The following is a 22,886-nucleotide window of genomic DNA, read 5'->3' as shown; positions in this document are numbered from 1 at the left end:
CGCGTGCGTAAATGTCCGAACTATTAAAATAAAATGTTAATGATCCCGTACGGTGAACGGCGTGAACGAAAAAAAAAAAAGGCCAAAATTCCTACTTTTTTAATACATTTTATTAAAAAAAAATTATAAAAAATTTATTAAAAGTTTTTTATATGCAAATGTGGTATCAAAAAAAGTACAGATCATGGCGCAAAAAATGAGCCCCCATACCGCCACTTATACGGAAAAATAAAAAAGTTAGAGGTCATCAAAATAAAGGGATTATAAACGTACTAATTTGGTTAAAAAGTTTGTGATTTTTTTTAAGCACAACAATAATATAAAAATATATAATAATGGGTATCATTTTAATCGTATTGACCCTCAGAATAAAGAACACATGTTATTTTTACCATAAATTGTACGGCGTGAAAACAAAACCTTCCAAAATTAGCAAAATTGCGTTTTTCGTTTTAATTTCCCCACAAAAATAGTGTTTTTTGGTTGCGCCATACATTTTATGATATAATGAGTGATGTCAATACAAAGGACAACTGGTCGCACAAAAAACAAGCCCTCATACTAGTCTGTGGATGAAAATATAAAAGAGTTATGATTTTTAGAAGGCGAGGAGGAAAAAATGAAAACGTAAAAATTAAATTGTCTGAGTCCTTAAGGCCAAAATGGGCTGAGTCCTTAAGGGGTTAAAGAATATGGATTGCCTTTTAGGTGTGGGGCTCACCTTCGGGACCTTAAATGGGTTTTCCAGCAAAAATTCATATCAGATGGGGCAGGGAAAAAATTGCAAAAAAATATATATACTCTATACTTACCTAACCTTGGTCCCCCACAGCTCCGCTTTGACTCTGTCCAGCCTCCCGATCTTATGTCTTCTTCCTGCTTCTCAAGACAAGCGGTCATTGCTGGACCTGCCTCCTTAACCAAACACTGTCAGGGATGGGACACCGTTGCGGCCAATTATTGGTTGAGCCGGCCTCCTCTGTGTGCTCATCTTGGAAGTAGGAAGGAGACTGAAGATCGCTTGACCAGATGGAGTCAAATGGGAGCTGCTAGGGACTGAGGCTCGGTAAATATAGATTTTTTTTTTCAATCTCTTTTCACTGCCCCAGCAGGGGATCCATTTTTTAAAAACACTGAATAACCCTTTAAATCTATCAAGGGAATGCTTGCCTGGTGACCCCTGTTTGCTGATCCCTGGCTGCTGCATTCTTAAAGGGGTACTCCGGTGGAAAACTTTAAATCAACTGGTGCCAGAAAGTTAAACAGATTTGTAAATTGCTTCTATTTAGAAATCTTTATACTTCCAGTACTTTTAGCAGCTGCATGATAAAGAGGAAATTCTTTTCTTTTTGAATTTCTTTTTTGTCGTGTCCACAGTGCTCTCTGCTGACACCTGATGACCGTATCAGGAACTGTCCAGAGCAGGAGAAAATCCTCATAGCAAACCTATGTTACTCTGGACAGTTCCTGACACGGACAGAGGTGTCAGCAAAGAGCACTGTGGACAAGACAAAATATTTTTTTTTAAAGCAAAGAATTTCCCCTGTAGCATACAACTGCTAATAAGTGCTGGAAGGATAAAGATTTTTTAATAGAAGTAATTTACAAATCTGTTTAACTTTCTGGCACCAGTTCATTAAAAAAAAAAAAAGTACCCCTTTAACATACTCCATCTGCTACACAATGTGACCTCCTTTATTCTGATATGTATAATGTGCAGACAGGGGCAAGCAGAACCTCAATCTTATTATAAATGAAGGTCCCAGAGGTGAGACTCACACTCATCAGCCATTATCACTATACATTTGTGATTAGTATCTTAAGAGAATCCCTTTAAGCAAATATCCAGGGTCTGAGGGGTATTTGAATCATGTTATATATATGGTTCAGTTGTTGGTCATTTATAATAATTTTGTCTCTGTTTTAAGAAAAATAAAGAGAACCTCTCAATAGATTTTACCATAAATAATGTGTAGCAATGCTTTATATTTGGTAAACCCATCTTCCTTACCAGCGAAATGGCAGTGATAGTGAAGATATGAAGTTTGAAAGATGTCCCCTGCCAGCCCGTAAGTAGTCCCCTGGGCAGGATCCATCCTCTTCTAGTCCCGTCTGCTCGTACTGTGTCCACGCCCACTCAGCGTGCTTGAAAGCCCATGTCACTGTTCTGCTTCCTAAGCATGGCACAAGCCGTGTCTAGGCTATCGATCATGCCAAGAGGGCATCATTACAGCCTGAACAGATGGGACCAGAAGAGGATAGCTCCCGCCCAGAGGACAATTTACAAGCAGGCCAGGGACATCTTTCAAACTTCATATATTCCGAAAGGAAATTTGTACCAGGCATGGTAATGAGGAAAATTGACTTCTACTTCATGGGTTGTTTTTTCCTGCCTCTGGATCAACACTGCTGTATAATGGGCTTTACTTGATGGACATATGTACTGCTTTCTTGTTCTTTATTCAGTCCAGTCCTGGATAAAGGAACACAAAGAGTAGGGCTGAATAGGGTATCCCTGTTATTTGGTGGAATTGAGGCCTGTGAGACATAAAAGAGTTCTTGTAAGTGGAATGAACAGATACCTGAGGTCGAGAGTTAAACAAGCGTGGTGTCCCGGTAGCGCATCCTATACGGTACCTGTATATAGGTCCCCATAGCCAGAGTCCCTAGGACATTGGGGTCCTTCTTATTTAGTCCACCCCTTGTCACCTCTCATCTAGATATTAGTTATCTTACAGGTTACTCAGAATTTCTATAAATGTAATTGTACAAATGTATATAAGTGGTTAATTACCTGTACAGAGCGTAGCAGGACCTGCGGGTCACGTGATCAGGTAAACTCTATGGTTTTTGTTTAAGGACCTTTTGTTTGGAGGTCCCTATGACGTATTGCGCCCACAATTCCTTGTAACAGTGAGTGACAGATATTCGGACCAATTAAAACGGCCCTGCCCATTTAAGGGAGTGGCGGCCATAGCTCGCTCACTTGTTCCTGTGCAGCCAAGCAAGCAACAGCTCTTGTTCCCGGGCTTTGATGAGAGAAGGATCTGCGCTGCTGTCATCAGTGAGTTTAGGCCTGAGCCTTGCGGCAACGGCTGATCATTACCACACCGTGAGTGTATCAATCCCTAAGCACTCTGCAAGATCACCGGACCTTATCTATCCCCTAAATCCGGACGGATCTTCGCAATTAACCCTAAATTCAGAGACTTATAAAACAAGTCAAGGTCCGCAACAACTGCCAGTCACTGAAGTGTATAGAGACTGTATTAATGAGACTGTTACTGTTCATTGGATGTACCGCAAGCCTTTAAGAAAAGTTTATCCAAAACCTTCAGTCATTATTTGCATGCACCTATTGTTACTGGGAAGGGCGGCGATAGGCCGGAGAATTACCTCAGCATACTAGCCCTCAGCCTGGCGTCACGAACTATAGGGTTAACCTTAACCCCTGATATACTAAAGCAAAACCCTGACTACACTACCACTACCCCAGAGGCCTACCACAAAGCCTTTTTGGCGTCACACGAACAGGATTCGGGTGTGTGCCTACTACAGTCACCACTAGTGAAAGTGTACTCCTCCCAGAAAACGAACTTTATTCATGTGCTGTAAACCGTGTTGCTGTGTACGGGAGCGGTGCTTGTGGTGCGCCATACAAGGGGGCCACGAGAAAAGTATGGGGGAGGCGAAAATTAATCTACAACTAAGATGTGTAAACTGCACAATGAGTTCATGCTGCGATCCTCTGGTCCAGTCGGCACAGGTGGAGCCAAATTGCTGCCGGAAAAGCACGGGAAAAAAGCCCACGCTGTGCCATGCCCCGCCCCTGGGCGTGGCTGCCAAGTTGCTGTGTCACAGCCGAAAGGGAACTTGGAGATACAGGAGTCGCCTCTGGAGGGACCGCAAGTCGGGGCTGCATCGATAACGTCCTTCCTGCCGGCCGCCATTTTGGAGAAGCCCACTACAAAAGACGCCACGCACAGCGAACTCTTCATGGCGGGGTGCAGCGTTCCACGTAGTGAAGTTAGAAAAATGGCACCGGAAAAACGGAAAGTTGTGACAGTCGCAGCCCGACTTTTCCAAGAACTTGCTCACCGTCTGCAGTGGTTGTCATTAGACGAAGAGGGGGCCTGCAATCTTCCCCCACTGCCTGATGATGACGACGATTGGCCAGAGACACCTCCAGCGGAGAGCGCAGGGACACCTGGAGGTGCATCGCCGGTGAGATTGTCCCCTCACCACAGAACTTGGGGCTGGTGGGCCGAGATCCCACCGGAGGAGTCTGCAGTGAGTACCCCGCTAAAGGCGGCCTATTCTTCCTCCTCCAGCCCTGAGGTCATACCTAGATCAAGTTTGCCAAGTGCACGACCCAAGTGCTCACCAAAATTGCCGCAATGGGTGTTCGGAGATGAGCCGGAGCTGATCGAGTACATGCACAGAGTACTTCAACCATTACCTGGGAAGCCACTTCCACCAATTCCAACTGCAGAAAAAGAAAGGGCCTTTCAAGAAGCTGAGCTGGCAGAATTGATGGAAAAGCTAAAGGCCTGACACAAAGTACTCTATGCCCCCAACCACGTGCATTTGCCCCATGAAGAGAAAGTACAGTGGCAAGAAAACACCAAAGAAATGGAGGCATTGTACATTTGTAAATGTGATCACCCCCGAGAAGGGGAGGAGCCATTGGAAAGAAGAAGAGCAACTGTGGCCAAGTTCGACAAGGTCAGAGGTTATGGGACACTCCTTGACTGCCACACTGGGCAGACCATCCTCGTAAACCGCCAAACAGTGCAATGGCCATATCTCCATAAGTGAGGCCATAAGAAGTTCTACACCTTGGAGGTGGGTGAAATTGTGGAGTACACCCCCGTCCAGAGCCTTCTTGTAGAATGGGCTGCAGCGGTCACCAGACCAGCAGCCCCAACACAGCCTCCCTTCAAATATATTCTGTCAACTGATTGGGAGTCCGATCCCTTCAACTTGAGGCCAAAAATGTCCGCTCCTAAGGCCTCCACCGGCGTACCCAAGGAGGAGGAGCCTCAACAGCCAAGTTCATCATCTTCTATGTACAGCAAAGAGTCAAGTTCATCATCTTCTATGTACAGCAAAGAGTCAAGTTCATCATCTTTTACATACCGTCGAGAGTCAAGTCCTGCTCAAGTTCAGAAAAGTAAGCCCAAATTGCGGGCACCAAAGACCGTACCTAGACCCTCTTGGAGCACTGAGAGTTTGTCTGTTCCAGAAGTACCAACGCACATACCTAGGCCCTCTCGGAGCAATGAGAGTTTTCCTCCTGCACAGGTACCCATGTATGTACCAAGGCCCTCTTCTGACATGGAGAGTTTGCCTGCTTCCAGGGTACCAACGAAAGGGTCATGGGTCCATCCTAGTTTGGAGATGGTACTCAAGCCCTATTGCCCCACTTTGATCCCGGCTAGGAAGCCTGTGTCCCCTCCTAATGCTGCCATCCACCACTCCATCCTCACCAATGTGATGTGGCAAACCTATGTCAATACCAACCCTGCCCCTGAGGTTGGTAGATAGAGAGGAACCCAGAGAGGCACTAGAAGAGTGAAGAGGAACATCCTCTAAAGGGACTGTAAAGTAAAGTCAGATTGTTTCTTGTGTTAATCACTTTTATTTTGCAGCAACCAAGTTCAAGAATTGTGCCTAGCAGGACTGTGCTAAGATTGTTCCAGTTCAAAGTTCAGCAACGTAACCACTAAGCTTGTGCCTGACTATTAAGTCAAGAGACTCCTAGCCAGTAGGAGAGATTCATTAAGGACTGTACCCGGATGAGTTGTGGTTAAGGCCGTGTTTACCTTTCCCTTCCATGAACTCTTAGTGTAGGTGGACTGCTGATCCTTACATGCCACTTTGTATATTTCCCTTTAATTGGACTCCTAGTGTAGGTGGACTGCTGATCCTTACACGTCTTATTTATGTATATACCAGCAGCTTCATAAGAACTCTTATGCTAAATGTTGCACTTATCAGGTGAATGAGCCTGAATCATGTTAGAGTGTTGATAATTGTGTAAATTGTGTAGTAAATATGTATATGGTTCTTGTACACAGGAAGGTATCCTCGTGTCTGTGTACATAAAAAAATAGGTAAAGGTTGTACATAGAAAGATAGTATAATGTCTATGTATATAAAAAGTGAGTCAGAGCTGTACACGAAAAATGTCGGTGTGCGGCACGTGTACACTCAACCCTAAAAACGTAAATGATTCTTGTACATACAAATGTATAGAATGCTAAAGGTGTTTAGTAGTTGCTAAATAGGTGACACTTCGGCTCCTCTGAGGGTAGTATTTTTGCCGTCGCCAATCGCTAGCACCTGTCTCATCAAAAATGATAGGGAAGATTACCCTTAAAATGGTACTTACACACATAGGGGGAGATTTATCAAAACCTGTGCAAAGTTAAAGTTGTCCAGTTGACCATAGCAACCAATCCGATCGGTTCTTTCATTTTGCAGAGGCCTTGTTAAAAATGAAAGAAGCGAGCTGATTGGTTGCTATGGTCAACTGGACAACTTTTCCTTTGCACAGGTTTTGATAAATCTCCTCCATAGTACCTTAACTAACTGACTTAAATGTACTACCTCAAGTTTCTCTAGTACATACACCAAAATAAATATCTCACTTAAGGAAAACACTTTAGGGATTGTAGCCTATTGAAATTCAATTCCTGCCACTGTTAGGTACACTTCTTCTCCTTCTTTGTGTGTGTGAGATGCTCTACATGGCCAGTAGGTGCTCTTGCGAATATAGAATTAAACACGTAATTCTTAAAGTAACCTAGGTAGGTTATGTGAAGTGCTCTAGGGGTAAGTAGCGTGTAGCCGATAGACCCTAGTAGCCAACCTTACTGTGACCTATCTTCCGGCTAGCCAGTATACCTTATGTGTACTAACAGGTAACTTATTGTTGGCGAATAAAATGTGTGAGATAATAAAAATGTCTAGTCAGCTTGACGCTAAAGGTATATAGAGCTGTACTAATGTTTAGTTAGCCTCATAAAGATGTGTAGAGAGCTAATAAAAATGTCTCCGGAGCTAGAAACTACATAGACAGCTACCTAATTATCTAGTAAGCTTTAAAATGTATCATAAGTTTAATAAAATGTTTTAGAAGCTAGAAACTAAAGGTTAGATAGCTTCATTAATGTCTAGATAGCTTCATTAATATTATAACACCGAAAAGAGAACCATACCACAGAATAAACAGCAAGATAATAGAATATACAAAATCAATCTTTATTAATACAATTTAGTGATAAAAAATATATTAAAATTTGAAAAAAGAGGGAATAAATAGGCACTGGTGGACATACAAAGGTATAAGGCAATGGTAGGACACAAATACATCAAAATATAGAAGTATAAGGAATAAATGCCACAATAGCTGGTAGGATACAAAGGTGATGCCTGCCAAAAATATGCAATAAAGGGTGCCAAACCATACCTACACCTGAACCCCAACGATCGTTTCGCTGTTATGCCGCTTCTTCAGGGGGCGTGACTAACCTGAGAGAGTCTGTAACCTTTATATCCTGCCCTAACCAATGGGATCCTCATAGGTTAGGGCAGGATATAAAGGTTACAGACTCTCTCAGGTTAGTCACGCCCCCTGAAGAAGCGGCATAACAGCGAAACGATCGTTGGGGTTCAGGTGTAGGTATGGTTTGGCACCCTTTATTGCATATTTTTGGCAGGCATCACCTTTGTATCCTACCAGCTATTGTGGCATTTATTCCTTATACTTCTATATTTTGATGTATTTGTGTCCTACCATTGCCTTATACCTTTGTATGTCCACCAGTGCCTATTTATTCCCTCTTTTTTCAAATTTTAATATATTTTTTATCACTAAATTGTATTAATAAAGATTGATTTTGTATATTCTATTATCTTGCTGTTTATTCTGTGGTATGGTTCTCTTTTCGGTGTTATAATTTCAATCACATACCTTTACCTACTATATATGTAGGGTTATATGTACCTTTGGTGACATAGCTTCATTAATGTCTAGATAGCATTAATGTCTAGTTAGCGTTAATGTCTAGATAGTATCAATGTTTAGAAAGATTTCTACTGTCTAGTTAAGATACTAGTAAGAGTATCAGAGAATGTAAATGTGTTCAATGTTTACTTAGGATGTATAGCAAACTTGTAAGTATCATCCTAGTCTAGTCCTAGTCCCTCTGCCTTAGGGGACAGACGTAGAGGTCGACTTATCTTAAGTAAGGGGGTTTGTGGTGTCTTGGTAGCGCATCCTATACGGTACCTGTATATAGGTCCCCATAGCCAGAGTCCCTAGGACGTCGGGGTAGTTTTTATTTAATCCACCCCTTGTCACCTCTCATCTAGATATTAGTTATCTTACAGGTTACTCAGAATTTCTATAAATGTAATTGTACAAATGTATATAAGTGGTTAATTACCTGTACGGAGCGTAGCAGGACCTGCGGGTCACGTGATCAGGTAAACTCTATGGTTTTTGCTTAAGGACCTTTGGAGGTCCCTATGACGTATTGCACCCACAATTCCTTGTAACAGTGAGTGACAGATATTCGGACCAATTAAAACGGCCCTGCCCCTGCCCATATAAGGGAGTGGCGGCCATAGCTCGCTCTCTTGTTCCTGTGCAGCCAAGCAAGCAACAGCTCTTGTTCCCGGGCTTTGATGAGAGAAGGATCTGCACTGCTGTCATCAGTGAGTTTAGGCCTGAGCCTTGCGGCAACGGCTGATCATTACCACACCGTGAGTGTATCAATCCCTAAGCACTCTGCAAGATCACCGGACCTTATCTATCCCCTAAATCCGGACGGATCTTCGCAATTAACCCTAAATTCAGAGACTTATAAAACAAGTCAAGGTCCGCAACAACTGCCAGTCACTGAAGTTTATAGAGACTGTATTAATGAGACTGTTACTGTTCATTGGATGTACCGCAAGCCTTTAAGTAAAGTTTATCCAAGTTCAGCTACCTTGTGGACCTTCAGTCATTATTTGCATGCACCTATCGTTACTGGGAAGGGCGGCGATAGGCCGGAGAATTACCTCAGCATACTAGTCCTCAGCCTGGCATCACGAACTATAGGGTTAACCTTAACCCCTGATATACTAAAGCAAAACCCTGACTACACTACCACTACCCCAGAGGCCTACTACACAAGTATTTAGTATTATATTATCTTCTGTTCTATTATGTTCGGGTCACCAACGCCACCTTTTGTGTCTCTAAACCACCATACTGTGCTTATCAGAGTCTTAATCATAATAGGGGAGATATCAAAACATGTATTGTACTATTTAAAGGGGTTATCCACCATAAGGAGATTTTAGCACCTATCAGCCACCCCACCCTTTGAACAACAAACAAGCTAGATTCAATGAAAAAGGTCAGTGCTTTCTAATCAGGATGCCTCCAGCTGTTCCACCTATTGAAGCAGACAGGCTCCCTGTCATCACCTGACTAGTGATGTCAGGGCTCGGCCGCATTGCAACCTGGGAAATATCCAAGAGAGGAGTAATTTTGTATGCTGTTAAAAATGAACATCCAGAGCAAAGATCACATAAAAATACAAGACCAGCCATCAGAGACAGGTACAGACACTATATTATTAACTACTCTAACTTTACAGCCCCTGTAGCATAATAAAATAAAAATCCTGTAATACCCCTTTAACACTGAGCCTTCTGTGCTTTATAATGAGTAAGTTAAAATGTTTGAACTTCATTTGTCTCCTTTCAAAGGGGAACCATTTAAATGACACCACCTCAACGAGAACTTTGGTGGTTGGCACTTAACGCTTCTCATACCTTACCACAACAGTGGTTTTACATGGGGAGGGGCTGTCAATATTACACAGTATTGCAGTGTATAATATCCATGTCAGAGAATCGCAAATTACATCCCATACTGGACTAATAAAGTAAAAGAAAAAAATTGTAAGTGGAAAAAAAAAAAGCACAATGGCCGACATTTGTCACTGTCTTAAGACTTTTTTGTGTCTAGAAAAGTCACAAAAAAGGCGCAACAGGGTTTTTATTGCACCTTTTGGTTTACACATTTGTGCTGATTTTGGCAATACACATAATATGGACGGGTTTTATGAACTGAGCCTTTTTTGTGAAAAGCCAAAGCCCCTGAAAAGTCTCTAAAACTACACCAGCCCAGACTTAGCTTAGCTTTTTGGTGTATGTGAAGAGAGAAATTTCAGAAAATGTTTACGTGCACAAAATTTATCAAATGCTCTGCGACCATTTAATAAATTTGGTGCTCCTACTCATTACCAGCACACAAAAAAAAAGGTGAGGTGTACAAAAATACTTCACTTACACTACAATGATAAATGCTGGCCAATGTTTCAAAATGGAAAGAATAAAAAACACTCCACATAATTGGTATTGCCGTAACTTTAACAACCTATATTACAAAATTATCCTATTTGTATACCCCCTGGTAAGAACACCATTCTGTTCATTTTGCATCAGAAAAAAAAAAAATATTTAAGAAATATTCAGAAAAAAATGAGTACCAAAAAAGTTCCTCTAAAAAATAGAACTCTGAAAAAAGCCCTCATAAAATGACATGGAGAAAACAATTATAGGATAAAAATGTCATGTGTCTTGGAATGTGGTAACGCAAAAGCATATATTATTATGCAAAAGCTGTACTTATTTTATAGGGCTGGGTTCACAGAATTCCATTTAGAAATTCTGGCTACAAATTTTGATGCGGCAAAATGTCATTACTGTTAATAGGATTCTGCTGCACAGTGTCAACTACGGAAATTCAGATCTTTCTGCGGAATCCACGTGGAATACATTACTGTCTTTGTTGACAGCAATGTCCGTGAAGTCCTAGCCATCCAGCCAACCAGAATGATTCTGGACAGAAATTCGGGTGCAGCTCCAGAGGCTCGTGATATTACAGCCGCGCCCCGCTCGTGATGTCAAGGCCACGCCCCCTCAATGCATCGCCAGTCATCCAGCACGGAGCGAAGTTTGCTCCGTGCATCGAATGTCTGTGTTGCCGCAGTTGAGACCGGATATCTTATCCCCTATCCTTTGAATAGGGGATAAGATGTCTAGGGGCGGAGTACCCCTTTAACCATATGGTACAAGAAAAGTATCTTAGAGGAGGACATACCAGTTGACTCGGTAGCCAGAGTGTCTGATATCTTTAATTTGTGGTGCCTGGGCCACCAGGTGCTCCAATTATTTATAAGAGCTTTCATGAGTTTTTATTTATTTTTATTTTTATTTTGTTGCTGTTTTAATATTTATTAGGCATATCAGTGGTTTTCCTTTGTCACTGTGAAGTTGAATTTGGAGCTGTGGCCATCGTTACAGTTTTTTTATAACACCTTTGAAAATGTTCCTCATTGCACACTTTCTTACAAGCGGGCGTTTAATCTGTGCTCTTATGGACCCTCCACCACACTACATTTAAATCCGTATGGGCTGCTTCACACTTGTATTCCTTATGTATTACATTTAGACCCTTCAAGAACCTGTTTTCTGATGCCTGCCTTTCTTATGCAAGCTGTTGATTTGTTGTTCTGTTTGTTTATTCAAAAATTAATAAAATACTCTAAAAACATTTAATTATAATAACAACAAAAATTACAGTGCAAAAATAATGTAATGCAATGTAGCAAAGAGCAATAACAACAACTCTTTTTTTTGCAGGGGATAAAAAGAAGAGCTCCGTATGAATTTAGATCGTATTGTACTTCAACATTCATGATCGAGCATTAACTGGGAATATAAAAAGTCCTTTAGAGGAAACACGTTTTTATTACTGAATGTATAGAAATGATGAACAACAGTCAGAGAACTGAGATGTTTGTGTACAATTTCATGACAGTGGTTCTACAGGGTTATTTAATTACATGATATAAAGTGTCGGTAATTCGTAACCCAAAAGCTTTAGTCAAATACAACTATCGTAATCAGAATGAATAATGCTGCCATTCTGTTAACAATAATGAAATAATACCATACAAATATTACTACTTTTTGGACTCAAACTTAATGCCACCATAACATACACATTGTTCTCTAAGCTGTTTACAGAGAGAGTCTCAAGTGGAATTCTGCTAAGACTACAAGTGGCGTCAGTTAAGCCCTCAACCCTGCACAACTCTGTACACAGTTGTGCCTTTAGAGCTTATTGCACATAGCTGTCACTTTTGTTTGCTGTAAATTGCCAGACTCGCCAACTCTAGCTACCTGGTCTTGGTCCTGACTTCTGTTTTACACTGCTAGATGGACATCTGTGGAGACATGAGAGGATCTGTGAAGCCCTGAGGCTGCTCTGATGCTCCTTCATGAGTTGTGGAGGGATCAATAAATGTGAGACACACTGTGGCACTCCATTTTGATGCCTTCTGCACAGAGGCGTAGTGTGGGGGGTGCAGGGGGGCCAGCCGTACCGTGCGCAACATCTGGGGAGGCGCGCTTGCACTCGCAGCTCTCTGCCCCTGCCTGGCTCACTCACTCTCTCTGCAGTGCTGGCTGTGCGAATCCGATCCAAGCCGCCGGGTCGCCGGCCACTGTGGGACGCAGTGGCCGATCCAGGGGGGGGGGCAACGGGGCAATTGCCCCACCCCCCAGGATTGTTGTCACTCTTCCTGAACTATCGCGTGGTGGAGCGGGAGCTGTCGGCTGTCCCGCTCCACCACCCCTTTCTCACGCCCTTCACCTTGCTATCACACGCTGCGGCTGCTCCATTCCTGCAGTCAGTGAGCGCCAATCACTGCAGGCCGGCGCAATGACATCACATCATCGTGCCGGCGCCCGGAGATCACGTCCCCGCGGCTCTCACTGACTGCAGGAATGGAGCAGCCGCAGCGTGGGAGAAAGGTGACAGGCATGAGAAAGAGGAGGGGGGAGCAAATTATAAGTGAGAGGGGCAAATGTCAGGGGGGCATTATATGTGGGAGCTAGCCAGTATACCTTATGTGTACTAACAGGTAACTTATTGTTGGCGAATAAAATGTGCCCATATAATGCACATATAATGCCCCCCTGACATTTGCCGCTTACTTATAATACCCAAAGTCATGTGCCTTGGATCATCTCCAGGGTATGGTTCCATTTTGATGTTTAGTTTTTGTTCTTGATATTTTATGTCGTTTACGATGGTTGTGAGACGACATATAATAGCATGGCCCATGCTAGGTTACTACATTTGTAGATTTGTATTCATAGACCTGCTGAAAATGTGGAGAATGTGTAATGCATGTTTGCATTCAATAAAGTGTTTGAAAATAAACTTGTATTTAGATGCATTTTACTTTAATTACATCAGTATTTTCATAACAAACAATACATGTGCTTAGGGGGTAAGGTTTTCTTTAACTAATCTAGTGGAAGAGACTCGAGTGCTAAAATCCACGGGTTAGGGGGCGCAAATTACTTGCCTTGCCCCGGGTGCTGACAACCCACGCTACGCCACTGCTTCTGCATCTGTGTACTGACTCTGCCTTATGAGTACCCTGTGCACTGCTCACATATTGCCATCCTTATAAAGTCAGGCTGAAGCCACAGGCTAAATGTACAAAACCTGTATGGTGGTTGCAGCTCTCGTCAGAGGTACAATAGAGCTGACATTTACTCACTCAGTCTGTGCATATCCCATCTAAGTCTACACAACAAAGCTGGCGATTGAGCTGCAGGAAATATGAAACTCTAGTGATGACAGTCCGGAAGAATCAAAGAGGCCTTCCTTCCTATTCCCTGCAGACTCCTACCCCCCGAGGTGAGTCCCATGCCTTTTCCCATGAAAACCTGTTGCTGGTCAGGTATAAGGACAAGAGGGATGTCCTTATGCTCACCACTATTCATGGGGACGGCAGCACCCCTGTCTCTGTGCGAGGTACCGTGTGACTGGTCCTCAAGCCCGATTGTATCCTGGACTACAATCGGTATATGGGAGGAGTTGATCTTTCTGATCAAGTCCTCAAACCATATAATGCCATGCGGAAAACACGGGCATGGTACAAAAAAGTTGCGGTCTACATGGTACAGGTTGCCATGTACAACGCTTTTGTACTGTCCCAGTACTCTGGCAACACAGAGACATTTCTGGAATTCCAAGAGATAGTTCTAAAGGCCCTCATCTTTGAGGAGCGGGTCAGAGCACATCTGGAACTTCAGTTCCCCGAATCGTCCCCGGCCAACACTTTCCAGGTGAGGTCCCCCACACTGGAAAGAAGGGACGATCCCAGAAAAAATGCAGAGTGTGTCGCAAGAGGGGGATTCGTAAGGACACCACCACTCAATGCGACACTTGCCCCGATCATCCGGGCCTCTGTATTAAGGATTGCATCAGGGAGTATCACACTTCCATGGAGCACTAAATTTTAATCCTTTTCCCTGATTTTAATTCCCCAGAATTCGGCTCCAATGTACCAGTCCAGAGTACATTGTCTTCAAAATTTTAAAGCCAAACAACCCCCCCCCCCCCCCCCCAAAAAAAAAAAGTTTTTTTCCAATACCCCTGATAATGTTTTTTTTCCTCCCCCCCAAAAAATGAGTCATGGGACACAAAGTCAACAGCATTGGGGGTTTGCAGTTGCCTCAAATGTGCAACGCTCTCTCCCCACCTGGGTGGGGTGCACATTTGAGGTAACAGAATAGGGACGGCCATTCCCAGAACGATGATTCAGAGCATAGGGTTTGGGGCGGGATTAATTTTTACTTTCGGCTATACTCTGGGTCATCATTCTGGGAATATAATTGGCATACCAGTTATAAAATTGCAATTTTCTTCCCCCCCCGAACACTTTATCTATTCCTGGAAAATACATTTAGGGAACACCTGTCTGTTCCAAATCTCCACTTCACCCCTATACACGTTCCCTAGGGGGTGTACTGTTTGTAATAGGTTCACATGTGGGTGTTCCTTTCTTGTATTTTCCTCTGAATGTATGTAACTGTTAGGTCTGTAACAAACATCCGCCTCAAATGCGAAGAGTTCTCGCTGAGCTCTGTCGTATTTCCAGGCGACAATTCGGAGTCACATGTTAGTTGTTCCCAGAAAGATGAAGCAGAGTATTGGTTGATAATTGCAATTTTCAAAAGCTACCCTTCATCCATTCCTGGAAAATAAATTTAGGAAACACCTGTGCGTTCAAAATGTACTCTTTAGCCCTATACCTTATTCCTCAGGGTGGGTACTTTCTGTAATGGTGTCACATGCGGGTGTTTCATTTTTGTATTTTCCTCTGAATGTATGTAACTGTCAACCACTGATATGCCATAGGCCTCAAATGCAAACAGACCTCTATGACTTCTGAGCCTTGTTGTGCACCCGTCCAGCACGTTACCCCATATGTGGATGTATTTCCATAGTCAGGAGAAAAAGGCCTCCAAAATTAGTAACCCAATTTCTCCCATTAACCCTTGTGAAAATGTAAAAAATTGGGTAACCCCAGCATTTTAGCGTAAAATTTTTTTATTTTTCAATTTACGGCCCACTGTTAAAAAAACCTGTGAGGTGTAAGTACTCACTGTACCCCTTGTTACCTTCCTTGAGGGGTGTAGTTTCCAAATTGTGGTCACTTGCCTTTTTTTTTTTTAAAGATTTTACGTCAGAACCTCAACCATTGCAGTTCAAATCACCACTTTAGGCCTCAAATCTCATTGGTGTTGTCTCACTCCTAAGCCCTGTTATGCACCCGCATAGTGCTTTTCCCCCTTATATGGGGTATTTTCTTATTCTGGAGAAATTGGGCTACAAATTTTGTGGAGATTTTTTTCTCTTACTACTTGTAAAACTTAAAAAAAATTGGTTAAAACCAACAATTCAGTCTTAAAAATCAGTTATTTCACTTTTACGGCGCACTGTTTAAAAAACCTGTGAGGTGTAAGTACTCACTGTAACCCTTGTTATGTTCCTGGAGGGGTCTAGTTTTTAAATGCACATAGCCCCCGACTTCAATTTCAGCAAAATTATCTTTCCAAAAATCCAATGGCGCTCCTTCTGTTCTGAGACCTGTAGTGCGCCAGCAGAGCACTTAACATCCACATATGGGGCATTTTCTTAATCAGGAGAAATTGGGCTTCAAATTTTGTGCTAAATTTTCTACTATTACACCATGTGCAAATTTGGAGTAATACCATCATTTTAGTGTTTAAAATCTAATTTTTCACTTTTACGGCCCACTGTTAAAAAAACCTGTGAGGTGTAAGTACTCACTGTAACCCTTGTTATGTTCCTGGATGGGTCTAGTTTCCAAAATGGTGTCACATGTGGGGGGTTTCTGCTGTTCTGGCACCATGGGAGGTTTGTAAACGTCCACATATGGGGCATTTTCTTAATCGGGAGAAATTGGGCTTCAAATTTTGGGGTCCATTTTCTAGTATTACACCATGTGAAAATGAAAAATTTGGGGTAACACCATCATTTTAGTGTTAAAAATAAAATTTCCATTTTCACATCCAACTTCAACGTAAAGTTGTCAAATACCTGTGAGGTGTTAAGGCTCACTATACCCCTTGTTATGTTCCTTGAGGGGTGTAGTTTCCAAAATAGTATGCCAGGTGTTTTTTTTTTTTTTGCTGTTCTGGCATCATGGGGGCTTCCTAAATGCAACATAGCCCCCAAAAACCATGACAGCAAAATTCGCTTTCAAAAATCCCACAGTTGCTCTTTCTCTTTTGAGCCATGTTGTGAGCCCGCAGAGCACTTTATGTCAACATATGAGGTATTTCCATACTCGAGAGAAATTGGGCTACAAATTTTTGGGGGCTTTTTCTCCTAATACCACTTTTAAAAATGAAAAAAATGGGGTTACAAGAACATGTTAGTTTAAAAAATGCAGATTTTGATTTTTCTCCTCGCATTGATGCTATTCTTGTGAAACACCTAAAGGGTTAAAAAACTTTCTGAATGTCCTTTTGAAAACTTTTAGGGGTGTAGTTTCTATAATGGAGTCATTTATGGGGTATTTCTCACAGAAACACTCCTCAAATCTACTTCAAACTTAACTGGTCCCTGAAAAGTTCAGATTTTGAAATTTTCGTGAAAATTTTGAAAATTGCTGCTATACTTTGAAGCCTCAAATTTTTTCAAAAAGTTTAAAATATGTCTATTTTATGATGCCAACATAAAGTAAACATATTGTATTTGTGAATCAATAAAAGTGTATTTGGAATATCAATTTTCCTTTCAAGCAGAGAGTTTCAAAGTTAGAAAAATGCAAAATTTTCAAAATTTTCATGAAATTTGGGGATTTTTCATCAAGAAAGGATGCAAGTAACGACGGAAATTTACCACTATGTTAAAGAAGAATATGTCACGAAAAATCGGAATCAGAATAATCGGTAAAAGCATCCCAGAGTTATTAATGCATAAAGTGACAGTGGTCAGAATTGCAAAAAAGGGCTGAGTCCTTAAGGTGAAAATAGTCCCTAAGGGGTTAAAATAAAATATTTCCAGGGACTCCCCAAAAATAACATATCCTCGGGAGCTTGTCCCATTATAACTGATTGTACATGTGTTATGTTTCGTTTTTTAATGTGTCCAACTGTCCATGTATTATTGTTAAATTAGCTAATTCAGACGAAGAGGGGTGGGGGGAACCTTCCCTTCTAATACTAGATCTAATGTATTAGTGTTTTAAAGATATCTCCTAAAAGTACAGGAGGGTTTTGAGAGGGTTTTAGTAGGCAACAGCTGGAGGCCCACCAGGGCTTGTGGGCTATGAGACATATGAGACAGAGGGGGCTATGGAGTTTGCATATGTAACCTGACCTCACTGATAGAATTGTTGAGAGGAAGTGGGGGAAGGGAATTGCACAGAGTTGTATAGGGGAAAAAAATGAAGTTTTGATGGAAAACATGTGGTGAGTTTAGAATGGAAGTGATGAATTATAGATATTAAGGCAATTGCAAGTTTGAAATATAGTGATGGTTGATAGGATAAGAAGGTTTATATGTATAGCAGTGTAATATACAACAGTGTGATTCTTGAGAGCAATTGTGATGTGACTTAGTTATATTGTAGTTATCTGAATGGATATTGATAGGCAGAAGTTGTTGGCTGAAAGTATAATGAAAATATTTAGGTAATGAAATTAACGCTGATGTACAGACATACTTTTTTTTAATAAACTGGGGATAGGATAGTGAGAATTAGGCTAGGTTTCCACTTGTTTTATTATGACAAAAACGCAGATAAAAACGCCGCATGACGTTCTGCCGCATGGCGTTTTTTTTTGTGAAACAATGCTGTGGCCAGATGTTAGCTGCAAGTCAATAGTAAACTGCAAAATGCCAAGTACACTTTTTTTAGTTTGGCGTTTTTTTAATCCTTTTGGCGTTTTTGGGCTCTTTGGCAGTTTTTAAAAACGACCTCTTGTCAAGACTTTGGCGTTTTTTTTGGGAAAATCTTGGCGTTTTGGGTTTTAATTTTTTCAGTCTTTTTTCAGTTTTTTCAGGCGGTTTTTATTCTTTTTTTGGACTTTAGCGATCCCAAAAAGTGATCGAGATACCTTTTTTATTAAAATTTCGTAGGGTATCATAAAAATAAAATAATAAAAAGATATAGTAGTGATGGAAAAAATTGTATTTAACGAAATTCATCTTTTTTAGAATGAAATTTTAATTAATTTTTAAACAGAGATCAATTTATGTGGGCGGGTGGGGACCTAAAAATCTAGTCAACAATAATAAAAAATGTAGTGTGTGTGTGTTTTTAACTTTATTTTTTATTTTTTAGGTAGTACTGCTACTCACAGCATGGAACACACTGTTCCATGATGGGAGTAGTAGTACCTGTACTAATTGACAGATCGCCCCTTTGTGATTGTCCTGGATAATGTATAGATGCGGTGGCCGCTCTTCTATGGTCCCTACACTGCCGTATATATACACCTATTCATATTTCCTGCAGAGAGCTGTGATCGGTCAGATGGTTCCAGCCAATCACAGCTCTAGGAATAGGTGTATATATACGTCAGTGCAGGGGACCATAGAAGAGCTGCCGCCCGTATCTATACATTATACAGGAGGATCACAGCGGGTGTCAGAAGTTACACTCGCTGCAATCTGTCTATTAATGCAGATACTACAGCTTCCAGCATGGAGCAGAGCGTGCTCCATGTTGGGGTAGTACCTGCAGTAAGGGACAGATCACAGTGGATGTCACTCCCCCTGACACCCGCTGCGATCACCCTGAAGTGACTGTCGGGACTCAGCTGTTCTCAAGGCTACAGAGCCTGGAGAACAGCTGATTCTGAGCAGTAGATATACATCGTATATTTACTGCCCAGCAAGAACTTACAGTGAGCCTGCAATGTGTATACAGTATACACATTGCTGGCTCACTTAACCCCTTGCTGAGCTGTGCGCTATGCGCAAGCCCAGCAAGGAAAGAGTTAACTTACACTGCTGGACAGTGTAGGTTAACCCTTTGGGTGGTATACACTATATACAGCTTTCTATAGATAGCTGTATATAGTGTATACAGAAGATGAAGAAGTCCCCGCGGGTCCGTGTAGCTCCGCCCCTAGTGATGATGTCATTAGGGGGTGGAGCTACAGACGGGCTCCAGGCTGGTAAGGCTCTGTTAACATTGTCCGTTTTGGATAATGTGAACGGACCCTTCTGCCAGTGTCTTAGCTGTTGCTAAACTACAACTCCCAGCATGCTGTGAGTTGTAGTTTTGCACCAATTGGAGGCTCCCTTTTTGGGTAGACATTGCATTATGGGTGCAAAAAATGTCCTAACCCAATTTTTTTGTGTTTTTTTTTCTTCTTGTTTCAGATCCGTGTATGCAGAGGATTACGGCCGATTCGATGGATTACAACGGATGAACTGGATTTTTTAAATTTTAATAAAATGGTTAACGAGGGCTGTGAGGGAGTGTTTTTTAAAATAAAATAATTTTTCCAATGTGTTGTGTTTTTTTTAATTGAATTTTCAGGATTAGTAGTGGAAGCTGGTCTTATTGACGGAATCCATTACTAAGCCAGGGCTTAGGGTTAGCCCCAAAAACAGCTGGCGCTAACCCCCAATTATTACCCCGGTACCCACCGCCACAGGGGTGTCGGGAAGAGCCAACACCAACAGGCCCGGAGCATCAAAAATGGCGCTCCTGGGCCTAGGTGGTAACAGGCTGGCGTTATTTAGGCTGGGGAGGACCAGTATCAATGGTCCTTGCCCACCCTGGTAACATCAGGCTGTTGCTGTTTGGTTGGTATTGTGCTGAGAATGAAAATAAGTGGAACCCTATGCGTTTTTTTTATGATAAATAAATAAAAAAAAAACGCGTAGGGTTCCCCATATTTTCATTCTCAGCACAATACCAACCAAGCAGCAACAGCCTGATGTTACCAGGGTTGGCGAGGACCATTGATACTGGCCCTCCCCAGCCTAAATAACACCAGCCTGTTACCACCTAGGCCCAGGAGCGCCATTTTTGATGCTCCAGGTCTGTTGGTACCGGCTCTTCCTGGCACCCCTGTGGCGGTGGGTACTGGGGTAATAATTGGGGGTTAGCACTAGCTGTTTTTGGGGCTAATGCTAAGCCCCGGCTTAGTAATGGATTCCGTCTATTAGACAGCCTCCATTACTAAGCCTGAAAATTCAATTAAAAAAACACAACACATTGGAAAAATTATTTTATTTAAAAAAAAAAAAACACTCCCCCACAGCCCTGTTAACCATTTTATTAAAATTAAAAAAATCCAGTTTATCCGTGGTAATCCATCGAATCTACCATAATCCTCTGCATACACCGATCTGAAACGAGAAGAAAAAAAAACCCAAAATATTGGTTAGTACATTTTTGGCACTGTCCGCTGGGTAGAGCGCCCATATTGCAATGTCTTACCAAACAGGGAGCCTTTGGCTGTCTGGGCATGCTCGGAGTTGTAGTTTAGCAACAGCTGGAGTCTCCCTATCTGGGAAGGGTCTGTTCACATTATACAAAACGGACAATGTGAACAGAGCCTTACTAGCCTGACTCCCGTCTGTAGCTCTGCCCCTAATGATGTCATCACTAGGGGGCAGAGCTACACAGACCCGGCAGTGACAGAAACGAGGGAGGTAGCTGTATAGATAGCTGTATATACTGTATACCGCACAAAGGGCTATAGGAGCAGGAAGTCCTGTCAGTCTGGTGACAGGATTCCCGGCTTCTGTATAGTATACACGGGTACACTATGCCCCCTGTATACTATACAGCCGGGAGAGGTGAGTAGTGATGCTATACATCCCTCCTCATCTCCTTACACTCTGTGGACCGGGCGCTTAGCATCTGACCCACAGAGTGGTACCTGAAGGCAGTGAGAAAACTGCAGCAGGGGAAAATTTGGCTGTTTCCACACACCAGGGAAAACACCAGAAAGACGCCGGAAAAACTGCCAAAATGCAGGAAAAACCCGTGGCAGTTTTTCTGGCATTTTTGCTGGAGTTTTTTTTATGTGTACAAAAAAAAAACAAGTGGAAACCTAGCCTTATCACATATTCAATGAAGAGAGCCTTTGTATTAGGCAGTGGCGTCGCTAGGGGAGGGGCCAGAGGGGGCCATGGCCCCCCCTAGATCAGGCCGTGCCCCCCCTTTGGCCCCCCCAATTTAAAATAAATAGGGATGTCATGATACATTGATGGCTCCGCCCCCAGCACAGGAGAAGACGGGCCGAGAGCTGACAGGTCACACAGCAGAGCGGCTGCTTCATGTGAGGTGAGTGATGTCCCGTGTCCTCCCTCTCTCCTTCTGATCAGCAGTATAACCCGGTGCATTGCCGTGGAATGAGATTTGCCATAGAATGAGATTGTCCGCCTCCATCACATCCTATTGGCTCTCTCTTGTCACGTGACATATTTAAACGTCACGCATCGATGCGCACAGCAGTGTCAGTTTGGCTATCACAGGGAGAGGATCTCCTCACCCTGTGATAGCTGAAGCTGTACGGAGCTCTCATGGCCTCTGTGGCCCGACAGAAGTTCACACATGTACGCAGCTCATATGGCTGCCTCATATACATTTACTCTATTATTACATCCACAGCGCTATCGGGATCCCTATGCCCGATGGCGCTGTCATCAGTGTGCGTCCCCGCGAGCGCCCCAAGCCCGCAGCTCTACTCCCCGTCCCTCGCAGCTCTACTCCCCGTCCCCCGCAGCTCTACTCCCCGTCCCCCGCAGCTCTACTCCCCGTCCCCCGCAGCTGTACTCCCCGTCGCCCGTAGCTCTACTCCCCGTCCCCCGCAGCTCTACTCCCCGTCCCCCATAGGTCTATTCCCAGTCCCCTGTTAACGCTCAGGAAGCGATCAACAGCGCTATGGGGATTCCTATGCCCGATGCCGCTGTCATCAGTGTGCGTTCCCGCGAGCGCCCCACGCCCGCAGCTGTACTCCCCGTCCCGTTAACGCTCAGGGAGCAGGGAACAGAAAATAGAGCATCGGGCGCAGGTAAAGTAGTACTGAGCATGCGCAGCACTACGCGAATAACTTAACTTGCGCCCGATGCTCTACTTTCTGTTCCCCGCTCCCTGAGCGTTAACGGGACGGGGAGTACAGCTGCGGGCGTGGGGCGCTCGGGGGGACGCACACTGATGACAGCGGCATCGGGATCCCGATAGCGCTGTGGATCAACAGTAAATGTACATGAGGCAGCCGTATGAGCTGCGTACGTGTGAACTTCTGTCAGGCCACAGAGGCCATGAGAGCTCCGTGCATTTTCAGCTATCACAGGGAGAGGAGATCCTCTCCCTGTGATAGCCAAACTGACACTGCTGTGCGCATCGATGCGTGACGTTTAAATATGTCACGTGACAAGAGAGAGCCAATAGGATGTGATGGAGGCGGACCATCTCATTCTATGGCAAATCTCATTCCACGGCAATGCATCG

The 22,886-nt window shown here is 43.0% G+C and overlaps 1 protein-coding gene across 4 annotated transcripts in view; it reads left to right on the top strand.

Moving 5' to 3' along the window:
• The window catches only part of LOC130353847 (uncharacterized), a 38,716-nt gene extending 26,165 nt beyond the window's left edge, over positions 1–12,551 (top strand). For all 4 annotated transcript variants that reach the window (XM_056555093.1, XM_056555092.1, XM_056555095.1 and 1 more), the window contains exon 5: positions 11,710–12,551. In XM_056555093.1, the coding sequence (XP_056411068.1) occupies positions 11,710–11,735 (26 nt within the window). In that variant the 3' untranslated portion in view covers positions 11,736–12,551. The remainder of the gene's footprint in view (positions 1–11,709) is intronic.
• The last annotated feature ends 10,335 nt before the right edge of the window (positions 12,552–22,886 follow it).

This window comes from Hyla sarda, chromosome 1 (genome assembly GCF_029499605.1).
Source record: "Hyla sarda isolate aHylSar1 chromosome 1, aHylSar1.hap1, whole genome shotgun sequence".
Classification (NCBI taxonomy): Eukaryota; Metazoa; Chordata; class Amphibia; order Anura; family Hylidae; genus Hyla; species Hyla sarda.
This window is presented reverse-complemented; position numbering and strand designations above follow the sequence as displayed.